The 26,956-nt window shown below is 36.4% G+C and overlaps 4 protein-coding genes across 4 annotated transcripts in view; 1 reads left to right on the top strand and 3 right to left on the bottom strand.

The window, feature by feature from the left end:
* The window catches only part of LOC107047840, a 2,065-nt gene extending 1,546 nt beyond the window's left edge, over positions 1 to 519 (bottom strand). The window contains exon 1 of the mRNA XM_015270696.1: positions 158 to 519. Coding sequence (XP_015126182.1) covers positions 158 to 258 — 101 coding nt within the window. The 5' untranslated portion in view covers positions 259 to 519. The remainder of the gene's footprint in view (positions 1 to 157) is intronic.
* LOC107047839 (lachesin) overlaps positions 1 to 26,956 on the top strand; it is a 213,754-nt gene that overhangs the window by 46,743 nt on the left and 140,055 nt on the right. The gene's annotated exons all lie outside the window — the stretch shown is intronic.
* LOC107047838 lies at positions 1,345 to 5,577 on the bottom strand. The gene is made up of 5 exons (XM_015270694.2): positions 5,211 to 5,577; positions 3,791 to 4,048; positions 3,191 to 3,321; positions 2,951 to 3,116; positions 1,345 to 1,962 (listed from the first exon to the last, which is right to left on the bottom strand). The coding sequence occupies exons 1-5, from the start codon at positions 5,457 to 5,459 to the stop codon at positions 1,561 to 1,563; spliced, it is 1,206 nt and encodes a 401-aa protein (XP_015126180.1). The 5' UTR covers positions 5,460 to 5,577; the 3' UTR covers positions 1,345 to 1,560.
* Positions 10,213 to 14,100, bottom strand: LOC107047837. The gene is made up of 5 exons (XM_015270693.1): positions 14,035 to 14,100; positions 12,287 to 12,555; positions 11,850 to 12,116; positions 11,431 to 11,730; positions 10,213 to 10,870 (listed from the first exon to the last, which is right to left on the bottom strand). The coding sequence occupies exons 2-5, from the start codon at positions 12,539 to 12,541 to the stop codon at positions 10,469 to 10,471; spliced, it is 1,224 nt and encodes a 407-aa protein (XP_015126179.1). The 5' UTR covers positions 12,542 to 12,555; positions 14,035 to 14,100; the 3' UTR covers positions 10,213 to 10,468.

The raw sequence follows: 26,956 nt of genomic DNA, 5'->3' as shown, positions 1-26,956 counted from the left end.
CCCTCTGACCACGCCATAAATACCTTAATCGCATATATAACGCGTGAATATACACTGAGAAAAGAATTTAGTCGTTAACGAGGACTTTAAACTATTGACACCATTCATTAATTGTTAACGAATAACATTAATAGTTAAAGAGCTTCATTGACTTCACCTAAATCTTCCAAATCTTTTCCAAATCAGTGTACTTCTACTCATATGCAAACAACATATCCGATTGAGTGCAGTCCCCGTGATTGAGAAAAGTGAATTCATTTTCACGCGGCGTAAACGCCTTGCGTGTCTTTGGAATCACCACTTCTTTAAGATTTTCCGATAGGAAAAGAGAATTCAATAGGTTTTTCTATTAAATTTTTTCGTGCGTGTACAGCATGAAGCTTTGACAAAATGAATGTATAAAATTACAATAGTGCTATTAACTCCTGAACGGTAAAAGTGCTCAATTGGCAGTCAAGGCCACTGGCTCGATTGCACTGATAGAAAGGATTAGTTATTGTTAACGAATGGATTTGAATGTTCCTTCGGTAATAGTTAACAAATGCATATTTCAGGAAGGTTGTTTGACTCGATTTTCACCTTTCAAGTGAATCATTCGTTAACTATTATCGTTTCCTCATTTCTATCCCGAAATTTAGTAAAAATTAATATATGATGATCGAGTTGACTCATGATACACTTTTATAGACGGTAGGATAATTTTTATCAAAATTTTCTCTCCGTGTATTAATTACGCAAACGGTATCATCGTTCTTCAATTCTTGAATTATTTTTTCAATCAGGGGGGCGTCAATCCTTAGCTTCGACATTCCATCACCACTTCTCTTGAACGATAGGCAACGACTGAATTGGTGCAGCCAAGTTCCTCACGATAACTGAAGCTGTGAAGTTGTCACTGTAAGAGAATGGTCATCGGGTTAGCCCCCACCACCTTCCGATTATAACTTTTAAAAGCGAATAAGATTCTCTCATGACGGGGACTTCATCGCGCGATGGAATTCTAATCCAAAGAAAAAACGCATCGGATGAAATAAAACTATGCGGTGGCTTATCCATTGTCAGCGGTTTGATCGACTACAAATAAGATACAATTATATTTTTCAAATGTCAGCGTAACTCTGAGGGTCACTCCGACTTTTCATGCGGATATATCCGATATGCCACGTAAACAAACACTCAAGCGATGACAATGCAGAATGTATCGTCATGGCTGACGTTTTTTTTTTCTAGTATGACATGCGTTCCGAAACTATGATTGAAGCACTTGCGTGGAATTGATAATGAATTCTGTAGTATTATAATTAACAGTTTAAATGGAATTTATGAAAAATAAACCATCAATTCTTCACTGCAATATTTGGTTTTACGGTTATATTACTGTGGAATACTAATATATTGATATGTTCCTTACACCGTTCACAACGATACGAGAAAATGAGTTGCTAACTACTAAATTGGATAACTTCAACTATTATTTTATTTAAAAAGTAACTTTGTTTTTACGGTCTCCAAATTATTGTAGACTTTGATTGACGAAAAGATTCAAATTTCTCTTTTCCATCATGGATCTAGCAATCCGCGCTTGTCAAATTCAATAAGACGAGCTATCAACAACTCCCTGAAGTGTTTCTCCTCGTACCGGCTGCTACTTCCCTTGGAATTTTCGGATAGCATGGCATCGAGAGAAACCACATCGGATGGCTGAGCGTGGATAATTGGATAGACAGCACATGTTGAGAGAACACTGATGAATCCCCTGTCATCGTACATCTTCTCAATATCCTCCAGAGACGGTATCGGCGTTTTACAATGGAATTTCTTCATTGTTTCTGATAATACTGAGTGATACTCTTGGAGCAGTGCATGCTGATGGTGTTGATATACATCTTGAGTCGTGCTGCTTGAGATCAAGGATCGCAGATCGACTACTGGAGAGTTATAACCCGCTATTTGAAAGTCCACCTGCCGAACAAAATATTCAGGTCAGGATTCGGTGGTAGCGTGTGGTATAGGAGAGGGTAGGGCAAAACGGACCACTGACAGAAAATTGATAGTTCATGTTTTTGCTTCCGAATGGAAGCTTTGTAATCGTGATTTTTTTTAGGATTGCTTAATTTAGTTAGGATTGTCAAGGAACATTTTTATATCAAATCTTAGGACGATGTATTTAATACTTCTTAAGATGGAACAATCCACCCAAAATTCTTGAAAAAAAAAAATTGACGCATCTATATTTCACTTTTCATTTTCACATCAGGATAACTGAGAAAGCCATATAACATGAATACATGGTTTTATTGTTTGAAAACAAGTGTTGGGAACCATTCGGAAGCCTACTACCAATGAAATTGTTAGAAATGAAAATAGGAGAAAAAAAATATGTGGAGAGTAGCAGTCATATGTAATCCGGCAAATGGCTTCTGTCACGCTGTGCAGAAATAAGCAGCAGAAATCCACAGATTCCTAGAAAATATTGGTTTTTCAAAGTTACATGTGGTTTGAGGTGATTAGCCTATCTGATCAAATTGCAAATTATAAAACCCCTGTGACGGTTGTGATCCAAGAAACTCACTTTTAATTCAGTATTCCCGATTTGAAGGAAAGAAAAAAAATTAGCATCTTTCTATCAGTGGTTCGTTTTGCCCAACTCTTCCCTAGTGTTAAAAATTTTTGACTGGATCTTACGGTACACTTTTTGGAAATTTTTATCAACTGACAATTGCACTGAAATTTCAAAGAATTTTGGGGGAGTGAACAATCTTAGCAGCATCAAAGGGTTAATGTAAACTTTCCTTAATATTACTGAAGTAATTATTATTGCCGACCCCTGCCTACAAGTGTCGAATGCTCTTCTTCTTCTCAATATGTAGGAAGCGCGGTTTTGCGTAAAACATTACTGTACACAAAGCCTGACGAAAATTGATTTTTACAATGTAGGTTAATTTCTCACCAATGCAACTTTAATAGGATTCTTATCCTCATCATGCGCGAACATGATATTCAATTGGCTGCAATCTCCATGATTGAGAACAGTGAATTCATTCTCACGAGGACTGAAAGCCGTCTTGGTCTTTTCCAATAGTACTTTAGTGAGATTTCTCAATTTCTCGGCATATCTGAAAATAATCCACTGTTCAACATTCGTCTGTGTGAATGTATGTTTCATTGGTCCGTAAAAGAAAAATCATACTTGGGGCCAAGTTCTTCCCACCCCGAAATCGCAGATGCAACTGAATTCAAACCGTTATTGAAGAAGTGGTAGATTCCTTGGTTCTGGTCGTCGAAGGTATCGAGTGTGAATGCACTCGTGTAATCAGGCATCTAAAATTGATCATGGAATCATCTGGTGAAGAAAAGAAAATCGGTTCTGGGGGATTTCTAGTAATGCCGTCGAGACTAGGCCAGAATTATTTTGGAAAGATCATCACGGTCTAAAAAAAACATCGAAAGTTTAGGAATCGTCGTAATCTCGAAAGACATAGGATCGGTGCATCTCGTCCCGAGCTTGGAAGAATCCATCACGTCTGAGTTTCAGTATTTTCTGTTTTTCAAATGTTTGTCTCGATATCTGTCTCGTCTCGTGAACTTAAAAAATCGAAAATCTTGAGATTCAGGCAAGATAAATCCTCCCGAAATTGTGACGAGATGTACCGATCCAATGTCTTTCGAGATTGCGACGATTCAAAAACTTTCGATGTTTTACCAGACCGTGATCTCTTCAAAATAATTCGCGACTAGTCTCGACGGCATCACCAGGGATTTCAAGGCCCCTTCAGCTTAGGCTCTTTACCTTCTCGTAGAGCGCCACAGAGCTTCCGTGAAACTCTGCAAGACCACGCATTGCCATTAAGGAATGCGGCAGGTCTAAGCCGGTCACGCGACTCGCCATTTCGAAACCGAGGGGCGCCAGATCCTCCATGATCGCGAAGTAGGGCTCCTCAGGGCGGAAGTACAACAAACGAGGTATACGCGTTACAGTGAGCATTTGATTGATGTCCTTCAATGGTCCCATCATTATCCTCACCTCATGTTGGTATACACTTTGGAGCTGTGGAAAAATCCCTTAATAAAAAATCCAGTGTAACGTTTTTTGAAGCCAATCTACTCGGCGTATTTTGTCATTAGGTTGTTTATCAATGATGATAGCCTACATTAAAGATATTACGATAACACTATATTATATTCTATACTATACTATATTATAATGCTTTAGGCATACTACAATTGACATACATTGAGCCCCATGGCGTAGGATATACGCGCGCGGACTAATCTAGTATTGTTAAATACAAACCATTTAATTAAGAATGAGTGTTTATTAAACGATTTTGGGGCGAAATAAATAGTAAAAAGAAATATAAAACGGAGTGACATGTCCGCGGGCTAGGAACAAACATAAAAGAATAACGAGAAAGAAAGAGACGATCGTACGTGTAAGTGGTTGAGAGAAAGGAAAAGGACAAATACGCAACACCACTCCCTCTCTTGAAAAGTTGTCGCTTCGACAACAACGCGCCTCTTAACGGCAATTGTTGGTGAAATTTCAGCTTATTAATGACTGCAATGATACTTCAATTATCTGGGGCCGTCAATCCAGCTCCATTCCAAAACCCCAAACGGAAAATACAAGAAAGGGAGAAGGTTTGACTCGAAATAGTTTCTTCGACGGAAGAATCTTCTTTCTTCCGACGCTATATCCCAGGATACTCCAAGAGGCTCTCAAGATTCATCCACTGGTATGTCAGTGGGAACTGAGCATCATGGAAGAGAACGTTGGGAACGGCAGCATTTAATTGTTCAAATAGATCCGAAAAAATTTGAAATAAAGTCGTAATCTATTCAAGTATTTGCATCAGGTCCTAATTGTTGACAAATATTCCATGGTAATACATTGTCATTGTCAATCATCATCTTCCCGGGGAATAATGCGTAATGAAAAGAAATGGATTTTCTCGAGAATCAATAAAATAAACTTTTCTGAGGATTAATAATTGTAATGAATAAATCTTCTGAAATTCGTTGTGGCCATCAACTGATATCAGGATAATTATAAGGATGCAAATACCTGCACAGCATAATTATTTTTCGAGAGGGGCCGGTCGGAATATGAAAGACATTTGGCCTGACATGAATGAATTTTCAAATCTGATTGAATATGAATATTTACTTGAATCGAGATCACTTCATTTAGTATTGAGACTATTCGTTACCATTGTTTTTACTGCCTCATTCGTCTGGTCATGCATGCGCTTCAAGAAGAATGATATTTCCTTCTCAGCGTCACCGCCATCGCCACGAGCTGTGTACTTGATTAGAATACGTTTCACTTCACTTGTGTAATTATCTCCTGCTGCACCAACATTTTTGTAATTTACAGCAGTCACGTGAGCGGTAGTGTCCTTCTTAAATTCCCGAATTATTTTTTCGAGAAGGGAGAAGTCAATGGTCAACTCCGACATTTTGTCACTTCTCCGTTTGACGTTCGGATTGATAATAATAGACACCGACTGAATTCATGACGTTACGTAAACTACAACCGAACGGGGCAGCGCGAGCAGTAACAACTACAAATGAATGCATTAAACATTGTAAACTTGTAGGATAAGATGATAAAATTTCCATCAGTGGAGATAACTTTGAAGTCCCTGATTAGATATCAGGTGTATGTCCAATTGTTTCGTTTATTTCTATTGATTTATCCATTTGCGATTAAATTCTGAAGATAATCTATAATGGGAGAATAATAAATAATCTGTTATTTAATGTGAACGGTAACATCAACGCACAGTTGCACTGACTATAGTGAATTACTTCATGCTGTTTGATATCAAGTATAGGACATTGACTACTGGAGAGGTAATCATTAACTAATTGTAGAATACAAAAACGATAAGTTTTTCTCGTCAATCTGCATTTGTCAGAAATCATTCATAAATCTTAAAAAAATACGGTATATGGCAATAAATCCTTAAATTGTGAAGATGATATTGCACAATTTGGAATTATTTTATGTGACCTGTAACATTACCTCTCAGTTACACTATCTAGACCGTTTGACTTGAGGTCTTGACTTGAGGTCAGAACTGATAGCCTATTTTTTACTACTGATGCGTGTGGACTACCGCATTCATGTCTGTATACAAACATTTTCGTTGAAAATATCAATAAAATTAGTTGACCGCGGCATCAGGGTCAATAAATCACTGGCAATATATTGATTTGAAGCAAGATGCCATTACAAAGAACCATTACAAAGCGATCATGGTCACAATTACGCCGAGGTCACACGAATTGCTGACATAAAGAATGTTCACATGGTGGAATGTGGTAATGCCTCTGGCAAAGGTAATTAGTGGTCTCCAGTATATGTACACTTGTTAAAAAAACTGAATGTACGTAATACTCTTGGCGTGAGTTGATCTAGCAGAGGAAGAATGTACGTTTGAAAGTTATCACAATATGTGTCACTGATTGTCATTTAAAATTAAATTAATAAAATCAAATAAATAAAACTGATACAGTCGAGCACTAAAGTTCGTGAACAGCCTGAACTTCCATTCTATGTATTCTGTTTACAAACTTTAGTGCTCGACTGTACATATAGATTTATTTCTTCGTTTTATGAGAAAACAATGTGAATTTTAATAAAATTGTGATGCGAGAGAAAAGTTCGCTCTTATAATCTTCTCAAATTGATTGCATATATTATTAACGATTTTTTAAGAAAGATCATCAGAATTCTTAGATAAATACCAAGTGGAGGAAAAAGTCTGTTTTGGGTCAGCAACCAGAGCATTACTGTTCTAAAATCGACTTCTACATTCAAGCGTCGAACATTATCACAGCAATCACAGAATAATGTGCTGATGAACATCGTGAAATGGGCTTGGAGTATCTCGAACTCGTTTGAACGGTTTAGCTCCTTACGGAGTGCTGCGGAGCTTGTGTGTAATCTTGCAAAACCACAAATTGCCACTAAGGAATGTGGTGAGTCTAAGCCAGCTCGGCGATTTGCCATTGTAAAATCGAGCTGCAACAGATCCTTCATTATCGCCAGAGCTCCTTGAGAGGAGCAGAGTACAATCCCCCCCTCCAATAGATCCGTCATCATCCTTATCTCGTTGAGGTGTGCACGTCAGGATTTTTTGAACGTTCAGATTACCTCATCAAGTTTAAATTTCATCATGACAACGCGCGCACCCAAAAAAAAAATTACTTACCAGTACAAACCGGTACTTGGGGGAAGTTCACGTTTGAAAAGTTCTAAAAATACTCGTCCCAAGTACATTTTGTGTCCTTAGGTGAAGTACCACTTCTTCCGATCGAATAGAAATGGTACTGGGAGGAAGTAGTATCACTACTTACTGCCAGTACTTTTAGTACTTTTCACAAGTACCAAAGGTACTAGTGAAAAGTAATTTTTCAACTTCTCTCAAGTTCCTTTAGCGCTTAATTTCAGTACTTCCAATTGATTACTTTATTGAAAAAAGTGAATATTATTACCGGATAGAATGGGCTTTCTTACGCATTTTTTTAAATAGAAATGTTCGCCAGAATATATTTTGTAGGAAATCAATAGATTGCGATTTTTATGGATACTTTCGAGAATTATTGGTATGCTTTCCAACCTACAAAATCTCAATTTTGTTGAGATTTTTATGTTTCATGTTATCAACATTTAAAAGGCTTTGAAAAATTCTTTTCAATTTGTTTTCAATTTTATTACTTACAAAACGGGAATCATTTGGATTTTTGATTTTTCGACGAAATTCGGTTTTTAGAAGAGGTAGAAAAACATTTTTGAGTTCTTATACTCAACTTATATTGAGTTTATTTGATACTTTTGAAAACAAACAGCCAGGTACTCAGTACAAGTAATTTTGTTACTTGCCCCAAGTATCTAAATACTTGTAACAAGCACTGAAGTACTTCTCAGCAGTACACAGGTACTTGACGCATGATACTTGTATCAAGTTATTTTGTAACTTCGAGGAAGTGCAAAAATGTGCCTTTTGCCCAGAAACCCCTTGGTACTGGGTACAAGTACTTTTTCTACTGATCAAAAGTAATTTTTTTTGGGTGCGCGCGACTACCAAAAATGGAAATGCAATAGGCTCTTGAAAAATTACGTAATTAGTTGCAAATGTTGGGAAAATTGTTGAAGGAACGACAAAATAGTGAACCAATCACAGGGCTTTTATTTATCCATTAATATGCATCCTCTTTGCATACCCATATTGAAAATCACCTGGCAGTTGTGGCCGCAAGCTATCACCCTGTGTTTTACCCGTGTTTATTTACCCATATATCCAATATTCCGGGTAAATATTTGCTGACATGTAGATCTGGTACATAGGCAGCACAGAATTCATTGGTTTCTTTCACTATTTGATAAGGTAATACAAACACGGTTGTATCGATCTAAAACTCATCCGGAATGTACCATGTGTCGTAGAGAGGTGAAAATTCAGAATATAATTATAAAAAGAGAGTGCTCTCATTTTTCCAATACTGCCATTCAGGTCATGAGATTGAGTATTGGATGAAACCACCTTTTATCATTTTTGAATCTCGTCAAGCGGGATTGAAGCACTCTCAGTTTTATCATCGGGTACCGGTGGGATTTTTCGATTAGACGGTGCTTCTCATATCATAAACTAACATGCGTTTTCTTTCATGTAACAAAGCAATATTGTCTTATCATAATGCAAGCAATGACTCGTAAGTATTCGATAATTACGCTGCGCAGTACAGAATCATACGTCATGCAATAAATCATTATTTCCATAATTTCCTAATTGATATTTATATTTCAGTAGCGAAGCGGTAAAACGGTTTAAGTCGACTCAGCTCTCATCTGAGTTTTTGAGGAATATCTCCAAATCTAAGGGAGATAACGAAATTTTTGTCACAACCTTTTTTGTAGAGCGAATTGAAACCTATAGGAAAAGTAATATCAACAATTTCGTTATTTCCCTTAGATTCTGAGATATTCTTTGAAAACTGGCGAATAGTCAAAATCGACTTAAACCGTTTTACCGCTTCGTTACTGAATTGACTAATGAATAATCACTGGTAATGGTATTTTACAGAACAAGTGAGGTAAGTCGGACTTTACACGCGAGTGCGGCGAAGCCCTAAACCGAGTTACCTCACGAGTTGTGTAATGCATTTTATGTCATCAGTGCGTCTGTGGGGGCGGCGAGTGGGTACGGGCGGGGGAAGGGGTCCAGGGGGGTGGAGCCCACTGAAGAAAAAGCCAACTTTGAAAGAAAAAAGAAAATGAGTATTTTTTCTAAATATTAGAGAATAATTTTTTTTGCGCGATTTCTCTTCACCCCCCCACCCTGAAGAAAATACGAGGAAAGTTTGTTGATTTTTCATTATTTTTTTATTAGTATGAAGAATTAATAAACATAATCTCAACAATATAAAAAATTAAAAGGATCTCATCACCACCCCACAACCGTCACAAACTGCAAACTCAACAATGATCAAAATAAAAGAACTAATGAAGACTCATCAACTTCAACAAATTCCAATATCAACAACAAAGAGAACTTGAATGTAATGAATCTCCTCAAAAATCCCCTGTCAAATGTATCTGTTACTTTTAATAATTGTTCAAATATTTCAATCTATCTGACAAAAAAATATGAGTAATGATAATAATAATAATAATAATAATAATTTATGTTTATTAATTCTTCATACTAATAAAAAAATAATGAAAAATCAACAAACTTTCCTCATATTTTCTTCAGGGGGGGGGGGGGGGGGGATGGAGAAAAATCGCGCAAAAAAAATTATCCTCTAATATTTAGAAAAAATACTCATTTTCTTTTTTCTTTCAAAGTTGGCTTTTTCTTGATAGCATTTCTCTGCTTCCTGAGCGTTTCGAAGTATATTATCTGTTAGTATTTCATCGTATTCACTAAACATATCTTCTTGTGTATTCATATTTCGATTTTTGAGTTAATTATTTATTATTATGTACTTTATTTTTTAGCTTTTTGCACTGCGATTTGTTTCGTTAAATAGTGTCAAATGGATCAGCTGATCGGTGTATGGTTGGGATAATGGGTTATGTTTGTACCGCAAGATGTCGCTAGGGGTTATTGAGAACGTGTAAAATACCAGTAAAATAGCATAGGACGCGTGTAAAACTGGGAACGTCTGTTAAGTGAAGAACGATTGGTGGTGCGTGTAAAATTCGACTTACCGACCTCCAAACGCCCCTGTTAACCTGTACTTTACACGCACGCATGACATAAAAAATTTTGTCTTAAATTTTAGGTGCTTTTCATTTCGGTACACTTCATATATAGGCAACATGAAAAATTACCAGAGGAATTATCAAAAATTATTTCTTCACCCGAGATTGAATGAAATATCACTCTCTTAAAAATTACTATTCAACTGTCCATAAAATTTCCACCTTTTTCTAACAGCGATCAACGAAATGAGATTAATCGAGCAATCCCATGGCTTCCCACTTTGGTAATCTCCTGCACATGGTCTCTCTGTACTTGGGATTCTCGTACGCTTTGTTATTGAACGACGCCTCATCCTGTCCCAGGATCTCGTCAAGGTTCTGAGCTTGGTTCTTATCTACGAGAACTATCGGCAGGATGGTGCATGCGGCGAGCATCCCATAAAGCTCCATCCTATATATGGCGCCCTTCAGTTCATCCATGCTTGGTGGCTGTACCTTGCAACCGATTCTCCGCATTGTTGCAGTTAGGACTTTGAGGTACTCATCTATGAGATGATCCTGGTGATTCAAGAGTACACTTTCCGAAGGGCTTGTATTGAGGAAGTAATTGAGATCAATTGCTGGTGAACCATAGACACAAAGTTGAAAGTCTACCTGGAATTTGATCACATATCTGTCAAGAAACTTGTGTTTGCGTTTCGTTAGAGAGGGAAAGTATTTCTCCGGATATCTCAACGAGTGGATGAAAGTTGTTGAATTGGTAATAACTCCACTTGAAGAAGCATTGAGAAACACAAGCTAGATCGATATGACAATTGTCGAATGCTTATTTAGGAAGTCGTAAAAGTCGAGAGTGCTGACTTTGTGCTGAAACTACTGCGAACAGGTAAGGTACGATGTGAGAGGAAAACGGTGGTGGAAGAAAACGAAATGTTCTTTCAATAGTACTTCTGAGTGCAGTACAGAGTTGGTAGAATCGAATTCGAGGCGAGTTCATTGCATTATTCACGTTGCATGACTTCACCAACCTTTTCTCCCAGGCTCTTGTCAATCCCCTGTCATCATGTGCGTAGCCCAAGAACCGAGTTTTTCACTTTTGCTTATGAATTTCTTGAATGGAGAATGAATGAGCCTGAGTGATGTCAATTGTGATGGAATCTAATGCCATCTTGGATGATGTTTACTGAGGGAGAAGATGTGTTCAGGGTACTTACGAAAATATGCTTCGTGACTTTGCCGTTGTCGTCGTAGGCAAAGAGCATGTTATTCACCCAAAAGTCACCGTGATTTATTACGTTGAAGTCTGACTCACTGGGTATTCGACAGTCTGATGCTCTGTCATACGCGACGTCTGCTACTTTGTTGATCTTTTCAGCGTATTTCTTACCAAGTTTTGGCCAGTTTTCTGCAGCTCTAGCGAGACTCTTCATACCGTTTGTGAAAAATTGCACCATTCCTGGTGGATTGTCAGAGTTGAAGATGCCTCTGGTGTAGAGATTCTTACATTCCGGTGACTAAAATCAAGAAAAAATCCAGCTTCAGAAGGTCAGATGAACTCCTACCTTCAAAGTTGATGCGCATTTTTTATTGATCAGATGACGGTAAGAGTTTGAGCTTTCAGTCTGATACTGACCTTTTCATATACTGCTACAGAGCTAGCATGGAATTTAGCTAATCCTCTCAAAGCCAGGATACAATGGTCGAGATCCATGCCGGCTTCCCGATCGGCCATACGGAATCCCAGAGGTGCAAGATCCTCAATGACTAAGAGCGGAGGATTTTCGCTCTGTGTATAGAGACATTTTCCACTTATCTTCGTCTCCGGCAGGAGTGCCTGCATTTCCTGAAGTGTTGTCGTCATCATCAATATTTCTATTCCGAAGAGACCAGCCTGTTCTACCTTTTTTTTCAAACCAAAAAATCGGGATCAGTTTATAGCTTGCGCATGCCAGCATTTCTACGACTATAACAAGCACAATAAGCACTGGAAATTAGTGCTCTGAGATAAGCTTTCACAAACATGGTTGTGTGTAATTACCTATGGTAGATAATTAGAGTCAGTGAACTCACCAACTCCTTCTGCTGTCCCTCTGTGGTAGGTGCCACCTTAACAATTATCGAACGCTTCTCCGTGACCTTCCTGCCGCGCTCATCGCGTGTGAACTCAACGGTTGCACGATGCATGTCGCTTGTATAATTGTCACCTTTATTGGTCGCGGCTTTCGTCGTCATTTCAATTATTTTAATGGTATTGTCGTTCTCTGAATTCTTCAGGACTCGTTGCATAAAGTCTGCGTTCAGCCAGTCTGGTGCCACCAATGCCATTTTCGGATCGATATCTGAAAATTTTAAGTCACCCACACGATCTACTTATTTAAGGGGTTTAAGTATTCAATTGGTCGTGAGATTACTTCGGAAAAATTTGTACTTCGGGTTTCAAAATTCAAAAATTTTGGAGATTGTAAATTTTTTTTGAACTTCAAAAGACTTTGTGAAATTGCGAATACACAGATTCCATACACGGAAGAAAATATACTTGAATTGAGTATATTTTATACTTGAATTGAGTATATTTTATACTTGAATTGAGTATATTTTATACTTGATTCAAGTATATTCGTCTTGATTGGAGTATAAAATATACTTGATTCTAGTGTATTTTATACTCGAATGGGGGATGGGTGTTTCAATTCGAGGATGACTATTTCGAAGCAGCCCGGGTTGTACTAAGCGCTGTCAAGTGTAATGTAAGGGTCAGACACTACGTGCGAGAATAGAAGGGTGAAAAAGTGGGTGTCAGACAATGAGGGTCATATAACGGCTAACGGTGATCAAGCATAATATATAACTTATATTTAGACCCTCGTTGCCTGACACCTATTTTTTTTACTTTTATATTCTGACCCTAATATTCTGACCCTCATTTTTTAACCTCCACTTTTTGATGCTCGTATTCTGACTTTATATTACACTTAAGAGGGCTTGCTACAACCCGGCCTGATACAAAAGAATCATCTTCGAATTGAAATACCCACAGAAATGTTAAAAATTTCGTGAAATTTTAGTCACAGCGTCATCTAAATTTTCAATGTGATGTTGTTGAAAATTAAAAAATATTGGGTTTTTCATATTAAACAATCATTGATTTTTGAATGAAAGATTGAATTTTTAAACTCATCGTGAAAATTGAACATCATATATTATATATATTTTCAATAAATTGAAAATTCAGAAAAGTTATTGCCTGAATTTTCAAAATTTTCAAGGTTTTTCAATACCGTCTGGACCTGAAAATCGAGAATTACTTGAATATTCAGGAAATTAACTGATTCGTCAATTAAGAAATCTACAGAAATTTCATGTAACTTTGTCGTTGTTAAAAATTTCAAGCTTTATGACGTGAAATTTCAAGTGTAATTTTCTAACCGTGCATCCCTCAATTAAGTATAAAATATACTTGAATCAAGTATATTTTATACTCAATTCAGCTTTCAGCTTTTTTTCCGCACAGGATTTTGTAGACTTGTGCGAAATTTCAAGAGTTCCCGAAATTCATGAGTTTCTTCAACATTCCGGGGTGCTCAGGATTCCAAGAACGCAAAAATTTTTCTTTCAAGATTTCCTAGAATTTCACTTTAAGAACGAATTATCCATCGAGATAAATTTAATGATCAACAATTATGACAGAATCATATAGCCATGAAAGTAGTTCAGCAGTGGATTGCGTGACAGAGTGCAATAATATGCACACGTTGACCTCTGAATCCACTCACGAACATTCCTCTCTCTGGGGTCCACCGAAGCAATCAATCACTTACTTCTGATGATCTCAATCTCGTGTGATGGTACAGATTTCCGGAGACCTTGTCAATGTTAAAAGTCACAACGTTTTGACTTCGCTGGGTCTGCAGTGACTCTTATTTATAGTCTGACGAGCGATTTCATGATTTACAGCATTCTCATGTGCTCTTGAAAATATGAATTACGCAATCTCTTGTGAATCCGTATCTGTCGTGCATCCAACCGTCTGTCTTAATAGTAGTGTCGCAGGATAATATCTGCAGTGTCACTTGAATACCACCACTATTCTAATCTAAAATGGAATATGGCTTATTGTCGGCAGGTCTCAGTGAGTGAATAATGATAGTCAAAGATCAATCTCATTAAAGTGCCAGGGCAATGCGATTTTTTTATTTAATCATCGGGGAATGAAGGCAGCAGAAATAGCTTAATCCAAGTGAAGACGTATCTATCGAAAAAAATTTTTTTCCCACTGGAATTTGAGAGCGGACGTGTATTTCAGAAATTTTTCTTTGAAATCAAAGGACATAAGTACGACGAATAAGGTGAAGTTTGCACTATGCAACGTAATTTTTTACAAACATAGGGTAAAATTGGTGTTTTTTCATGAGAAAGTATTTCTTTTATACTTTTCTCGTACTTTATAGTTGATTTTTTTCTGGATACGAAGTTTCCTGACTTTTATTAGATTCTCACCAAATGATCGAACTGAATTTCGCAGTTTCCATTGATTTTTCCGTGAAATTCCGAATTTGCAATGACGTAAATGCTTGAAATTCCACTGAAACTGTGACGTGATAGGAATTTCCGAGAAGTATATTGAAAATTTCACAAATTTTCAACAGTGATAGTGGAGTATTATTAACCCCTCAATGATTCGAATTTATCGATTCACTTGAGCTCTCAATGAAAAACCATCAACGCTATGAGCACATTTCACACGTACTTGGGGATAATAGATCCCTTGATGTCATCTATAACGGCACCAGCTGTTTATAACTCTTTCATTGATTTTTCTACAGTTCATTTTTTAACGCTTCATCAATTTAAAAATTGCTCGTTACCGTTATACTATTGGAAATGCGAAGGGCAATCAAGCGTGAACGGCTCTCAGTGGAGTAAAATGAGTGGAAAATGAGGTTTAAAAAATTTTTTTAAAAATTGTCGATTCCTGCTTGACATTGGTAATTACTGTAATTATGATAATTGACACCACCACGGCAATATGCATAAACGCACGTCATCATGTATGTATAATCGTATGTAATAAATTAGAATATACACAACGAAATGTATTTCATAGTGCACGGTTAAAAATTTTTGTTTGAAATTTCCGGTACAGTTTTTGAAAATTTTTATCGAATTTAATTACCACTGAAATTGCAAGGAATTTCGTCATTGAAAATTCAGGATTTCGTGGAAAAATCAAAGAGAACTGTAAATTGGAGTTCCATTTTTCCCTGAAAATAAATAGAAAACCAGAAAATTACGGTAAATATATTCTGGAATTGTCAGGACAGTGACACTGAATGCGAGTTAGGGGGAAAACATCATGGAATTTTGAATTTAGCAGCAAATTCTATACAATTTGGCACTGAATATTCATATTAGACAGGAAATTAAAATAAATTGAGGAATTCTTGTCTTGGTGCTGCTTAGAATTCTGGAATTTTACTGAATTTTCAGTGAAGCCTGAAATTTCATAATTTTTTTCCCCTAAATCGCATTCAGTGTTACTGTCCTAAAAATTAGTAGTCAACTGTCCATGAAATTTCATTTTTTTCCAACAGTGTGTAATGGATCAATTGTGGCAAACGCAGTCGACATGAGAGAACCGATTATTCCACACGAAAATTCGTTGCGAATTGAAGTTGAAGTTTTCTTGGCGATGTTTCATTACCCCTCACTCGTTATCGGACTCCGTAGCCAACATTTGGCACAAAGTATTCATTATAGCGAATGACAGAGTCACCTAGACACAAAATTGTCTATCTCTAGGAAGTAACAACGTAACCTTGGGATGCTTCCGTTAATTCGTTGAAAATTGTAATGGATATTGCACGGAGAGAATTTCGTCAGAAAAATTCTAGTGCTAATACCGGAAAAATTACAATCACCTTGACATTGGCTAAACATTGCGTAACTGACACCGGGGATATTGTTATGAGCTTTCTTCATAATTGTCACGTAGCCAACTATTCATTCTTCGAGTACTCGATTATTTTATCATCGGGATATGCTTCAGGGGAATGTCTATTGGTGCTTGGAGCTGATGTCATCGGAAGAAAACTGTCCATTAGTATGTTGAGTTTTTTTCTTTTTCAATCAGTGGCAAATAGTAACAAATTTATTTGGACAATTTTAGTCAAAATTTTTCTCGAAATGTTGAATTTTTTATTCGTACAAATAGAGTAAATATAAACTATAAAAAATTCTAGTCAATTTTCAAAGTAATTGAAATTGTTAAAAATTTCGGAAACCTTATTTTTTGAGGCATCAAATCGATTTCTGGTAAAATTATGAATATAAATAAATTTGTAACGATTCCGAACAAATGATTTTTATGGTGAGAAATTGATTATTTATAAATTATTTATAGAAAATGCTCGAAATTTTCAAAAATTGTACTTTTTAAATTATTTCATTAATCTTTCTCCAAAGGTGAACGTTCTAATTTTTTTTCAGATTTTTAAAATGTTTTCTAACGGTTCAATATCATGATTCAAATACAGACATGCAAAGTTTAGTCTAAAGTAGAAGAAGCAGTTCATTGCAGAAAAAATAGTCAAACAACTTGGATATCCTTAACAGGACTTCATTTTTCATAGAGAGTCGATTGTGATTCTTTCCAGTATTCGCACTCAAATTTTTCCAAAGAATTTCTCTCCGTGTGAAAACCAGAAACTCTTTTTCTGTGTGAATAATCATGAACAGTAGGCTATTGGATCAATCTATATCCAACGAATACCAATCGTCTCTGGCATTCACAATTCGCATTCTGTCATTCACATTTCAATGACATCACATTTCAGTGTCGCACTCATGCGCATCCCTTGATACGAGCATTATTTTCACTGTATGATGCACGTTGAATCTCCATGACCTCGCGAATATGTATTTTTGTTCTCTATTCATTCAATGAATAGCTGTCATTCATTCATTATCTGGTTAATTGCACATCGCGCCTGGATTATCGAACTTTTTCATTGGGAAAATTTTGTTATTCAATATGAGCAATTCCATTGAAATTTTTTTTCCGGGAAAATTATTGGCATATTATGATGCCACGAATGAATGCGTTTTACTTCAAAAATAAAGAAGACAAGTAACTGCGTATATGTGAGGGATAATGAATGGAATAATGAACGATTGTTCATTAGCATTGATTGATGCGAAGGCAATTTGATGATTATAATGAACAACATTTTTACTGTCTCATACAAATATTTTATTTCCAAATAGAATTTTGGTATCCAGTTTGTACCTTCGCTTCTTCTCACCGCGACATTCACACGAAGAAAAAAATTATTTTCAGAGACACGGCACTGATTATCAGAGATCCATACTCAATTATTAGCGACATGACAGTGATTTTCCCTCTTTGCAGTTTTTTTTATAACTTTTTTCCCTCTGTGATTTACTTTTTCATCACGCTTTTGTGCCCACATAGTTCAAGCCCCCAGTGGGCATGAAAAGTATGCAAATGTCCACCATCAGAACTCTCGTGAGTCAATTCGAAGGAAAGAGTAAGGGGGAGTGATAAAAAATCGAATCGCATTCGCACGTTGGGAATAAATCTTTTGGCTTTCGCAACACGTCTCTCAGGTGAGCTCGTAGGAACACGTTTTCATTCCTAGCATGTAGTGCTCCAGACTGGTCCACGGTTTTACTTCCCTGGTTCTTCGTGAGGTAGAAGTCGAGAAGAGACGAGATGCTGGAAGGTAGCGGTGAGAAAAGGGAGAGGAAAGGGCAGAAGAAATAATAAAAAATGCGTTAAACATGCATTTGTAATTGAAAATAATTAATAAATCGTATACCGACGGCGGTGGCTGTGTGGTTGGAGTGTGGGATTGCCATCCGGGAGACCCGGGTTCAATTCCCGGCTGGGGGGGCACAATTTGTGACACTCTAAATCTCACGGTTTCATTGTCGAACGGGAGTCTCGCAAGAGACGACTGTACCTGGGCAGGGTTTTTCCTCAAATGAGGTTTTCCCTTGTCCTTCGGCGAATGCGGTACAGGGGGTTGGGGGTGGGAAGGGAACAAATCGTAAAGACCCGAAAGGGTATACGAGAAGAAAAAAATTTTTTTTTTCTAATAAATCGTATTTGTTATGTTGTCTATTAGAAATTATTATCGATATTGTTTATCATAAACACCACTAAAATTTATTGTTTAATGAAACAAATTCAACAATTGGAACAAAACAAATGAAAATGAATCAAATATTATGTTAATTGATTCTTTGGCATTGCAAATCATTTTGTGAAGGAAAAAACTTTTTGGAAATTTTTATCGAATTTAATTACCACAGAAATTGCAAGGAATTTCGTCATTGAAAATTCAAAATTTCGTGGGAAAATCAAGGAGGACTCTAAATTGAAGTTCCATTTTTCCCTGAAAATAAATAGAAAACCAGGAAATTCCGATAAATATACACGGAGAGAAATTTCCTAGAAAAATTCTAGTACGAGTACTGGAAAAAATTACAATCCACTGGCTGTGAAAAATTCTAGTGCTTTTAAGGTAAAATTTCTTGGTGTTTCTGGTAAAATATCTGGGCATTTCTGTGAACTTTTCACAGCAATATGGGGGAAAATTCACGTTTTCCCCAATAAAATTTCTAGTGCCGGCACAGGAATTTTTTCCTGGCTGTCACTTTGCGCCTCTTTTCCCGTGCTAGCACAAGAATTTTTCTAAAAAATTTCTCTCCGTGTATTCTGAAATTTTGAGGACAGTGACACAGAATGCGATTTAGGGGGGGAAGATCATGAAATTTCAGATTTCACTGCAAATTCAATGTAATTTGGCACTGAATATTCATATTAGATACGAAATATTCATACTAGAAATGATATACTTTATAAAAACAAAAATGCGTTAAACATATCCATTTGTAATTATAAATAATTAATAAATCATATTTGTTCTATTATTCATTAGAAATTATTATCGATATTGTTTATGATAAACACTACTGAAATATATTGTTTGATGAAAGAAGGATTATTTTCAGTTGCAATATTTTAATATCCTTCCTCATCATTTATTGCAATATGAGAATTGATTAAATAGAACTCATTCACTGAGCACCTTTTATCCTGTGATAAACGGCTTATCATAGTACATCAAATAATCCTGTCAAGAGCTTTTGAGCACGGACGTTCCGAACCATGCGTGCATGCAGAATGGAACCCGTGAAATGAATCCTGGCAATTCACATTTGTTAATACCCACTATGACCAGTTGGATAACGTATTCAATTACCTCGATTTTCGTCAAATGTTAATAATGATATCGTTTTGGGTTACATCATTGAAGAATATTCTATAGAATTATTTTAAAAAATTATTTGTCAGACTCTTCAATCAGGAATAATATGATTTACAATACAATTTTCAAAGCTGTGACCCGTATTATAATTTTATGAAACATAGTTTACGCTTTTCAATTGATTGAAAATTCAAGAAAATACTAATGATAAATAAAGATAAAAAAATATATATCATGTAAATAAATAAATAAATAATCGAATAGTAATAAAAATAGGGCTGGATTCCTGGGATTGAGTTACATGGCCCTACGAATCAAATTTTTTTTTTCTCTGTAAACTCCTCAGGTGCGAATTCCCCGCAGCACTCCACGTTCTTCACGTGTTGATTATTGCTCCCTAGGGATCGGCAAAAATTGCTACTATGTACTTTTAAAAGAAGTTTACCATAGATTAATCACATTTCCTTAGTTTTTTATTTAACTTTGAAGATAATTTTTAATTCTCAATTATAATTGAACAATTAGTTCTAAACATCTGAATTTGATTTTACATTTAATCAAATAATCATCATTCTTGCATAGTTGATTACTGATTTATAAGATATTCGAAAGATTAAAAAATTTGATGTATGATTAATTCAATATTTGAAAAATTGTGCAATACAGTTACCTGATTTTACATGTAACAAAATAATTTCAATTCTGTATTGAGGCATTCCACGCTATTTCACGGAGAGAAATTTTCTAGAGAAATTCTAGTATGAGTACTGAAAAAAATCACAATCTACCGGTTGTGAAAAATTCTAGTGCTGTTAAGGTAAAATTTCTGGAGATTTCTGTGAAATTTTCACAGAAATACGGGAAAAAATTCACGTTTTCTCAAATAAAATGTCCAGTGCAAGCACTGGAATTTTCTAAAAAATGTCTCTCCGTGTTCAATGACAAAAAACTATTTTTTCATAGATTTTTGCATAAATTGAGAATGTTGTGGAAAAGTCCCTAAGATATCATAATATTATGATTTTGCCTATTTCTATTCCTACCCACTCCATGAACTTACAGTTCCCTCCTCCACCTCCATCCCCCATCATTGACAACTTCTTCTGATACATTTGTATGCATCACGTACTCACGCTCTCAGCTTCCAGCATGACTCATTCGGGATAATTCTGGAGGGAATCCTCATGCACGGTATCTCCTTGGTAAATGGAAAGTATAAGAGGGTATCGCATAACATTTTTTCCACGTACGGTATATTCAGTAAAGTGACAATTTCTCGCACACCTTATCCCCCGCAGTTTCAGTAATGGATCTAGCATCATGCAGTTGGAATTTACTCACCACCAAGGAATGAATTTCGAAAAAAATGTTGACGCTCTCTTGCGCAAGCCGCTTAATTTTCTCATTCTCTAATTTTCATTCCTCTCAATGGGCTATCCAAGAGCCCCCTATCACTTCAAATAACGTTTGGTCTCTTTAAAAGCCGATTTGAATCCCATTGAATCTTCTCCCTTCCGGTTGAATGCTGTATATGACATGCTCTCTGGGCAAAATTTCCAATTGCTTTGGCAGCAGAAATTGAGTCCGGCGAATGACTCCAGGTGGATCTTGATTTTCCACGATCTCCCGATTTCCAGTGAAATGATAAGAGAAGGAAGAGTAGATAAAAATTGTTAGACGAAGAGAAAGAGGAAAATCCGATCATCCCTTTTACTTATCCGTAAGTGCTATTGTCCAGCCCGCACGTTCCAGATTGCACCCTCGAGTTCTCGCCATTAATCGATTCTGGATTCAGCCTCTCTAGCCATAGAATTCAAACGCCCGCCGACAGCTTTGTTCGTTTATTCTTTTTATCTACAGTATTACTACAGTTTCGTTTCAACTGGTGAAATTTCACTCTGGGGATTTGAATTCCTCCCTCACTGGTATTCTTTTGGTAATTAGATTGATGGTATTTTATTTCATGGGTTATATTCCAGTTGAATTACGAGCTGACGTGAATGATCACGGGTTGATTGTAACGGGGAATGTGATCGTTGAATTTTCCTCTGTGAATGACTGCTTCATCGATAGGGAAAATAGTTGAAGCCAATATTATCACGCCACTAAATTTGCAAATACTCTTTAATCCCTTTGAGATTTTGTAATTGGACTGATTATTCTTTTGGTAATTAGATTGGTGGTATTTTACTTTTTCGACCGTCAAACGTTTGAAGGTTCGATTGTGACGGGGAATATAATCGTTGAACTTTCGTCTGCGAATGACTGCTTCATTAATGAAGAAAATAGTTAAAACCGATACTATAATTCCACCAAATTTGCAAACACCCCTTAATCTCGTTGTGATTTTGTAATTGGCGCGATTTTTTTTCAACTTATCTGGGTGTGTTTCTTCGAAACGAATTTTTTTGTTTCGGATTTTGACGTTTTTCTTGGGGAATAACCTCTAACCGCTCAACCCCCCTAGCCTGATAGGGTTCAATTGCTTTATCGAAATTTAAATTCCCAAGAAACACGTCGAAATTGAAAACAAAAAAAGTCGTTTCAAAGAAACACACCCGGATAAGTTAGAAAAAAAAAACATGTCAAGAAAAGCGCTATAATTGAAATATTCTTTTGGTAATTAGATTGGTGGTATTGTATTTTTTCAGTTATACTCCACACTGATGAAATAGTACATTAGAGTACAAGGGCACAAATTTCGTTTTCGACAAATGTGAAGTTTACAGGCCGAGCCGAAGGCGAGGTCTGTATTCACATTCGTTGAAAACGAAGTTTATGCCCGAGTGGTCTATACTATTTTATGCGTGCTTCAAACTCGACTTATTGCACGGCGTGCCATAAAGGATTAGTTATTATTAACGAGTGGATTTGGTTGGAGACGAGGGTCTATTCGGTCTCACCAAATGTTTACTCGTTAATAGTCAACAAATGCACATTTGAGGAGCCTTGATTGACTCGATTTTCAGTTTTCAAGTGAACCATTCGTTAACTATTAACGAATATTCATTAACGAATCTCGTTTGGAATAAATGAATCAGTCTATCAGTGCAGTACACTTACGAGCTGACGTGAATGACCATCAAACGTTTGAAATTTTGATTGCAATGGGGAATATGATGGGTGAAATTTCCTCTGTGAATGACTGATTCATTAATGAAGAAAATAGTTGAAGCCAATACTATCCCTCCACTAAATTTGCAAATACCCCTTAATCCCTTTGTGATTTTGTAATTGGATTGATTATTCTCTTGGTAATTAGATTGATGGTATTTAATTTCATCAGCGATTTAGTTCAAATAAAACATCATTCTGTGGATGTAGGATGAAATGCACGATGTGAAAAGAGGGAAGGGCGAATAATTTGTTCACCAGTGGGGAATTAAGGATAAGTTCCGCCGTCGCGAATAGACGATTCATTCTTGGTCGTTCGTGGATGGACACGAGGCATATGTCACGCCTCTCTCTGAGCCATGTATATACCAGGACGTTGGTAGCTACCGCAAGGTCTTCATTCTACTTTCCTCCCCTTTACATGTTTTACGGTGCACCGAGGACCACCACAAGCCGCAGATAGTGCTTCTCTGACGTCTGCAAATTGTTACGAGAAGAAATCCAGAAAATTGTTTTTGCAATGAGCAACTTGTGGGCTAATTGAAATGTCCGGGAAGAAATTCAGAGATTTTCATTGAAAGGTTTCTTCACTGTGTACAATTAAAAATTTTTGACTCCACAGAGCGAAGTAGTAGAAGTACACGGAGAGAAATTTTTGATAAAAATTATCCTATCGTTCTATAAAAGTGTATCATGAGTCATCGTTTCCTCATTTCTATCCCGAAATTTCGTAAAAATTAATATATGCACGGAGAGAAATATTCAATAAAAATTACGTATCTTTTCCGTAATTCCGGAGCGAAATGTGGTTGTAGGAAATTTTACGGAACTGTCACGGAATTTTTCCAGAGCGTTCGGTAATTTTTATCTGAATCTGCTGTGAAAAATTACCATACCGTCACTTAAATTTTCTGAGTCGATTCCGTAATCAGTGAGCGAGTTGTGAGTTCCGTAAGTTTGCTGAATATTTCTCTCCGTGTGATGGTCAAATTTCATTCTACGTTTGAGAAATTTGATCCTGATAAATATAAAAATTACCGTGACGGTAGAGTAAAAATTACTGTACCGGTAGGGTAAAATTTATCAACCGTTCTAGAATTTTCGGTGTTAGCTACATAAAATCTATTTCACTGGAAGGGTAAAATTTATTATGCGTCAGGATAAAATTTCTTTAACGTAAAATAAAATTTCATCATCATATATTAATTTTTACTAAATTTCGGGATAGAAATGAGGAAACGATGACTCATGATACACTTTTATAGAATGATAGGATAATTTTTATCAAAAATTTCTCTCCGTGTAGTAGAAGTAGTCAAATTCTGCATATCTTACATATCATACCTCTAATTTTCGATGTTGTGAGTTTGAATTCAATTTCAAATGAGAGCGTTCACAAAATTTCTCATTCATCTTGAAAATTCAAAAAAATTGCATTTTTCATGTTAAATTATCATCGATTTTTCAATGAAAGCTTGAATTTCCGAACTCGTCCTGAAAGTTGAACATCACATACAATTTAATTTCCAGAAGAATACTAAGATAATATGAATATTCAAGAAATTAACTGATTGATCAATAAAGAAATATAAAAAATGGTGATGGAACTTTGTCGTTGTTAAAATTTTCAAGCTTTTTCACTTGAAACTTCAAGAGTAATTTTCTAACAGTATTGGCATAAATTCAGGGAGGGAAATAATCATCGACATTTAATGATTTTTCTCGTCCTGAATTGAATTTACTGTCGCTCTCCCGAAAGTTACTATTAAACTACCCATAAAATTTTAATTCTTTTCCTTCAATCGGGGATCTGTGAGGCGTAGAGTTGAAAAGTTCAACCTCTACAATTACCCGGATTCTGAAATTCATCATTCTCCCACGGAGTTCATCCCACCCTAAGAATAACATAAAATCATTACCCGGGTCACACTTTAAAACCTCCTCTCCTGCAAAATAATTGAACCGAAGTCCAAACCGAATAACCCGAACTTGCACGAATAATATTTACAAAGCACACATGCCCGTGTAGTTCTCCTTAACTCAAACGTGTATATGAGAAATTCGTTAATAAATTTTGAATTCAAGCTCATAATACTAGTTACGCGTACAAAGTTATGCGGAAAGCGGAAATGGCAAAGACACTTGACTCACAGAGTTACAAGAGCGGTTGAAGTGAGAGGGTTAAAGTTTTAACAGTGGGATTTCAAACGAATGGAAGAGTAGAAGGGGCGGAGGAGGAGGAGGAGGAGGAGCTCGTGTATGTAGGAAAACCCGGACGATGCTAACAATGAAAAGCGGTGTAACTGAACCACCCTTTGCTCTTGTCCCCTCTTTCGGGCCTCTCTGACGTTTCCGACTCGTCGCTTTACCCCGAGCTTCCATTTAGGCGGAGAAACAATTGTATGAGCCCGAGAGGCAGAGGATAAAATTTTATATGATAAGTGTATACCCTGAAATATTCTCCGGTTTGGCCATAAATAACTATGGGTATTTGGTGAGAAGATACTACCCTGTTAGAATTTTTTTTTAATTCAGCAATAGTTGCACTTGGATTCTCAATATTCTCAATCTGAGTTCAATTTAAGATTAAATCGTTCATGGAATCTCTCATTCAGATTGGAAATTCAGGATAATTGGGCTTTTGAGGTTAGATTATCACTGATATTCTAATGACATCTAGAATTTTCAAATTCATTGCGGAAATTGAATATCACGTCAGTGAATTGAAAATTCAGGAAAATCGTTGCTCGAACTTTCAGTTCATTTAATTAGTTTGATTATCATGTTGACCTGAATATTGTAATTCAATTGAATACTCCAGAATTCAACTGATTTTTCAATAACAAAATACATGAAAATTTCGTATGAATGAGTAATTGTTAATAGCGCTTTTCTTGACATGTTTTTTTTCCAACTTATCCGAGTGTGTTTTTTTGAAACGACTTTTATTGTTTTCAATTTCGACGTGTTCCTTGGGAATTGAAATTTCGATAAAACAATTGAACCCTATTAGGTAAAGGGGGGTGAGGGCTTGGAGGTTATTTCAGTCCCCAAGAAACACGTCAAAATCCGAAACAAAAAATTCGTTTCGAAGAAACACAACCAGTTGAGTTGAAAAAAAATCGCGCCAAGAAAAGCGCTATAAAAATTACAAGATTTTTCACTTGAAATTGCAAGAGTAATTTTCTAACAGTGTATCTAATGGTGTGAGGGACACCACAACTTCAAAATGAAATTGTTTTCATGTGATTACGGCGTTCATTTCCGTGGTTTCGTACAAGGCGCCTCTTTGTGAACGCATTTTGAGTGTTTGGATATCATTTCGAAGGAAAAAAGTGAAAATGGTCTGCAGATGTTTTAAGATTAGACCTTGGGGAATATTCAAATCTCGAACACTTCAATTCTTTCACTTATTTACGTCTTCTAGCCTTCAAAAATTAAATCACCATTTCGAAATGAAACAGAATAATTAAACTGAAATTTTCAGTTTCCGATTGGGATTGAGATTGGCGGAGTCCCTAGAAACATGCTTCAATAGGAATTGTTTGGTTTTTTAGATATTGCATGTTAAAAAATTGTTTTTTGTGCAAAAATCGCAAAAAACGAAATTTTCAGCCTTCTACTGTCCTCAGGTATGTTTCCGAGGGGGTTGACAATTTTTTAGGGGATTGGGGCAGCCCCTAGAAACATGCTCCAATAGGAATTGTATTTTTTTAAATATTTTATTAAAAAAATTTTTTTTGTGTAAAAATCGCAAAAACCGAACTTTTCACCCTCCTGCAACCCTCAAATACATTTCCGAGGGGGTTGACAATTTTTTAGGGGATTGGGGGAGCCCCTAGAAACATGCTCCAATAGGAATTGTGTGGTTTTTTTGGATATTTCATGCTCAATATTGAACAACATAGACAACTTTGAGGAGTGAACCTTCAGCAAGAGCGGCCAGGAATTAAACTCTCCGTGCAGAGGCGAGTAGATATCCCTGAGTGAATCCGTGTATTTAGTGTACTTACGCGCACTAAGTGAAAGAGGTACAGCGTGTATCGACCGCAGATCTGGATAAGATTCCAAGGAACATACTTACGATATTGTAATTATGCAGGGAGCTCATTGCAACTGCTTTTGATGAGCAAGACACTATGTAGGATACTCTCTAAAGTTCGTGGTAGTTGCCTCGGGTATTTAATCACGTTAACATCAATGATGGAACCATTTAAGTGGAGTTACAAGGAATCACAAGGCATTATGAGCGAGATGTTTGGAATGTCGTTTAATCAACAGAATTCCGTATCGCTACGAGCATCAACTTTGATATTAATAAACTTTGATGTTG

Source organism: Diachasma alloeum, unplaced genomic scaffold (genome assembly GCF_001412515.2).
Source record: "Diachasma alloeum isolate Michigan unplaced genomic scaffold, Dall2.0 Dall_scaffold_78908, whole genome shotgun sequence".
NCBI classification, from domain to species: domain Eukaryota; kingdom Metazoa; phylum Arthropoda; class Insecta; order Hymenoptera; family Braconidae; genus Diachasma; species Diachasma alloeum.
The sequence above is the reverse complement of the archived record's forward strand: the minus strand, read 5'-3'. Positions and strand labels throughout refer to the sequence as shown.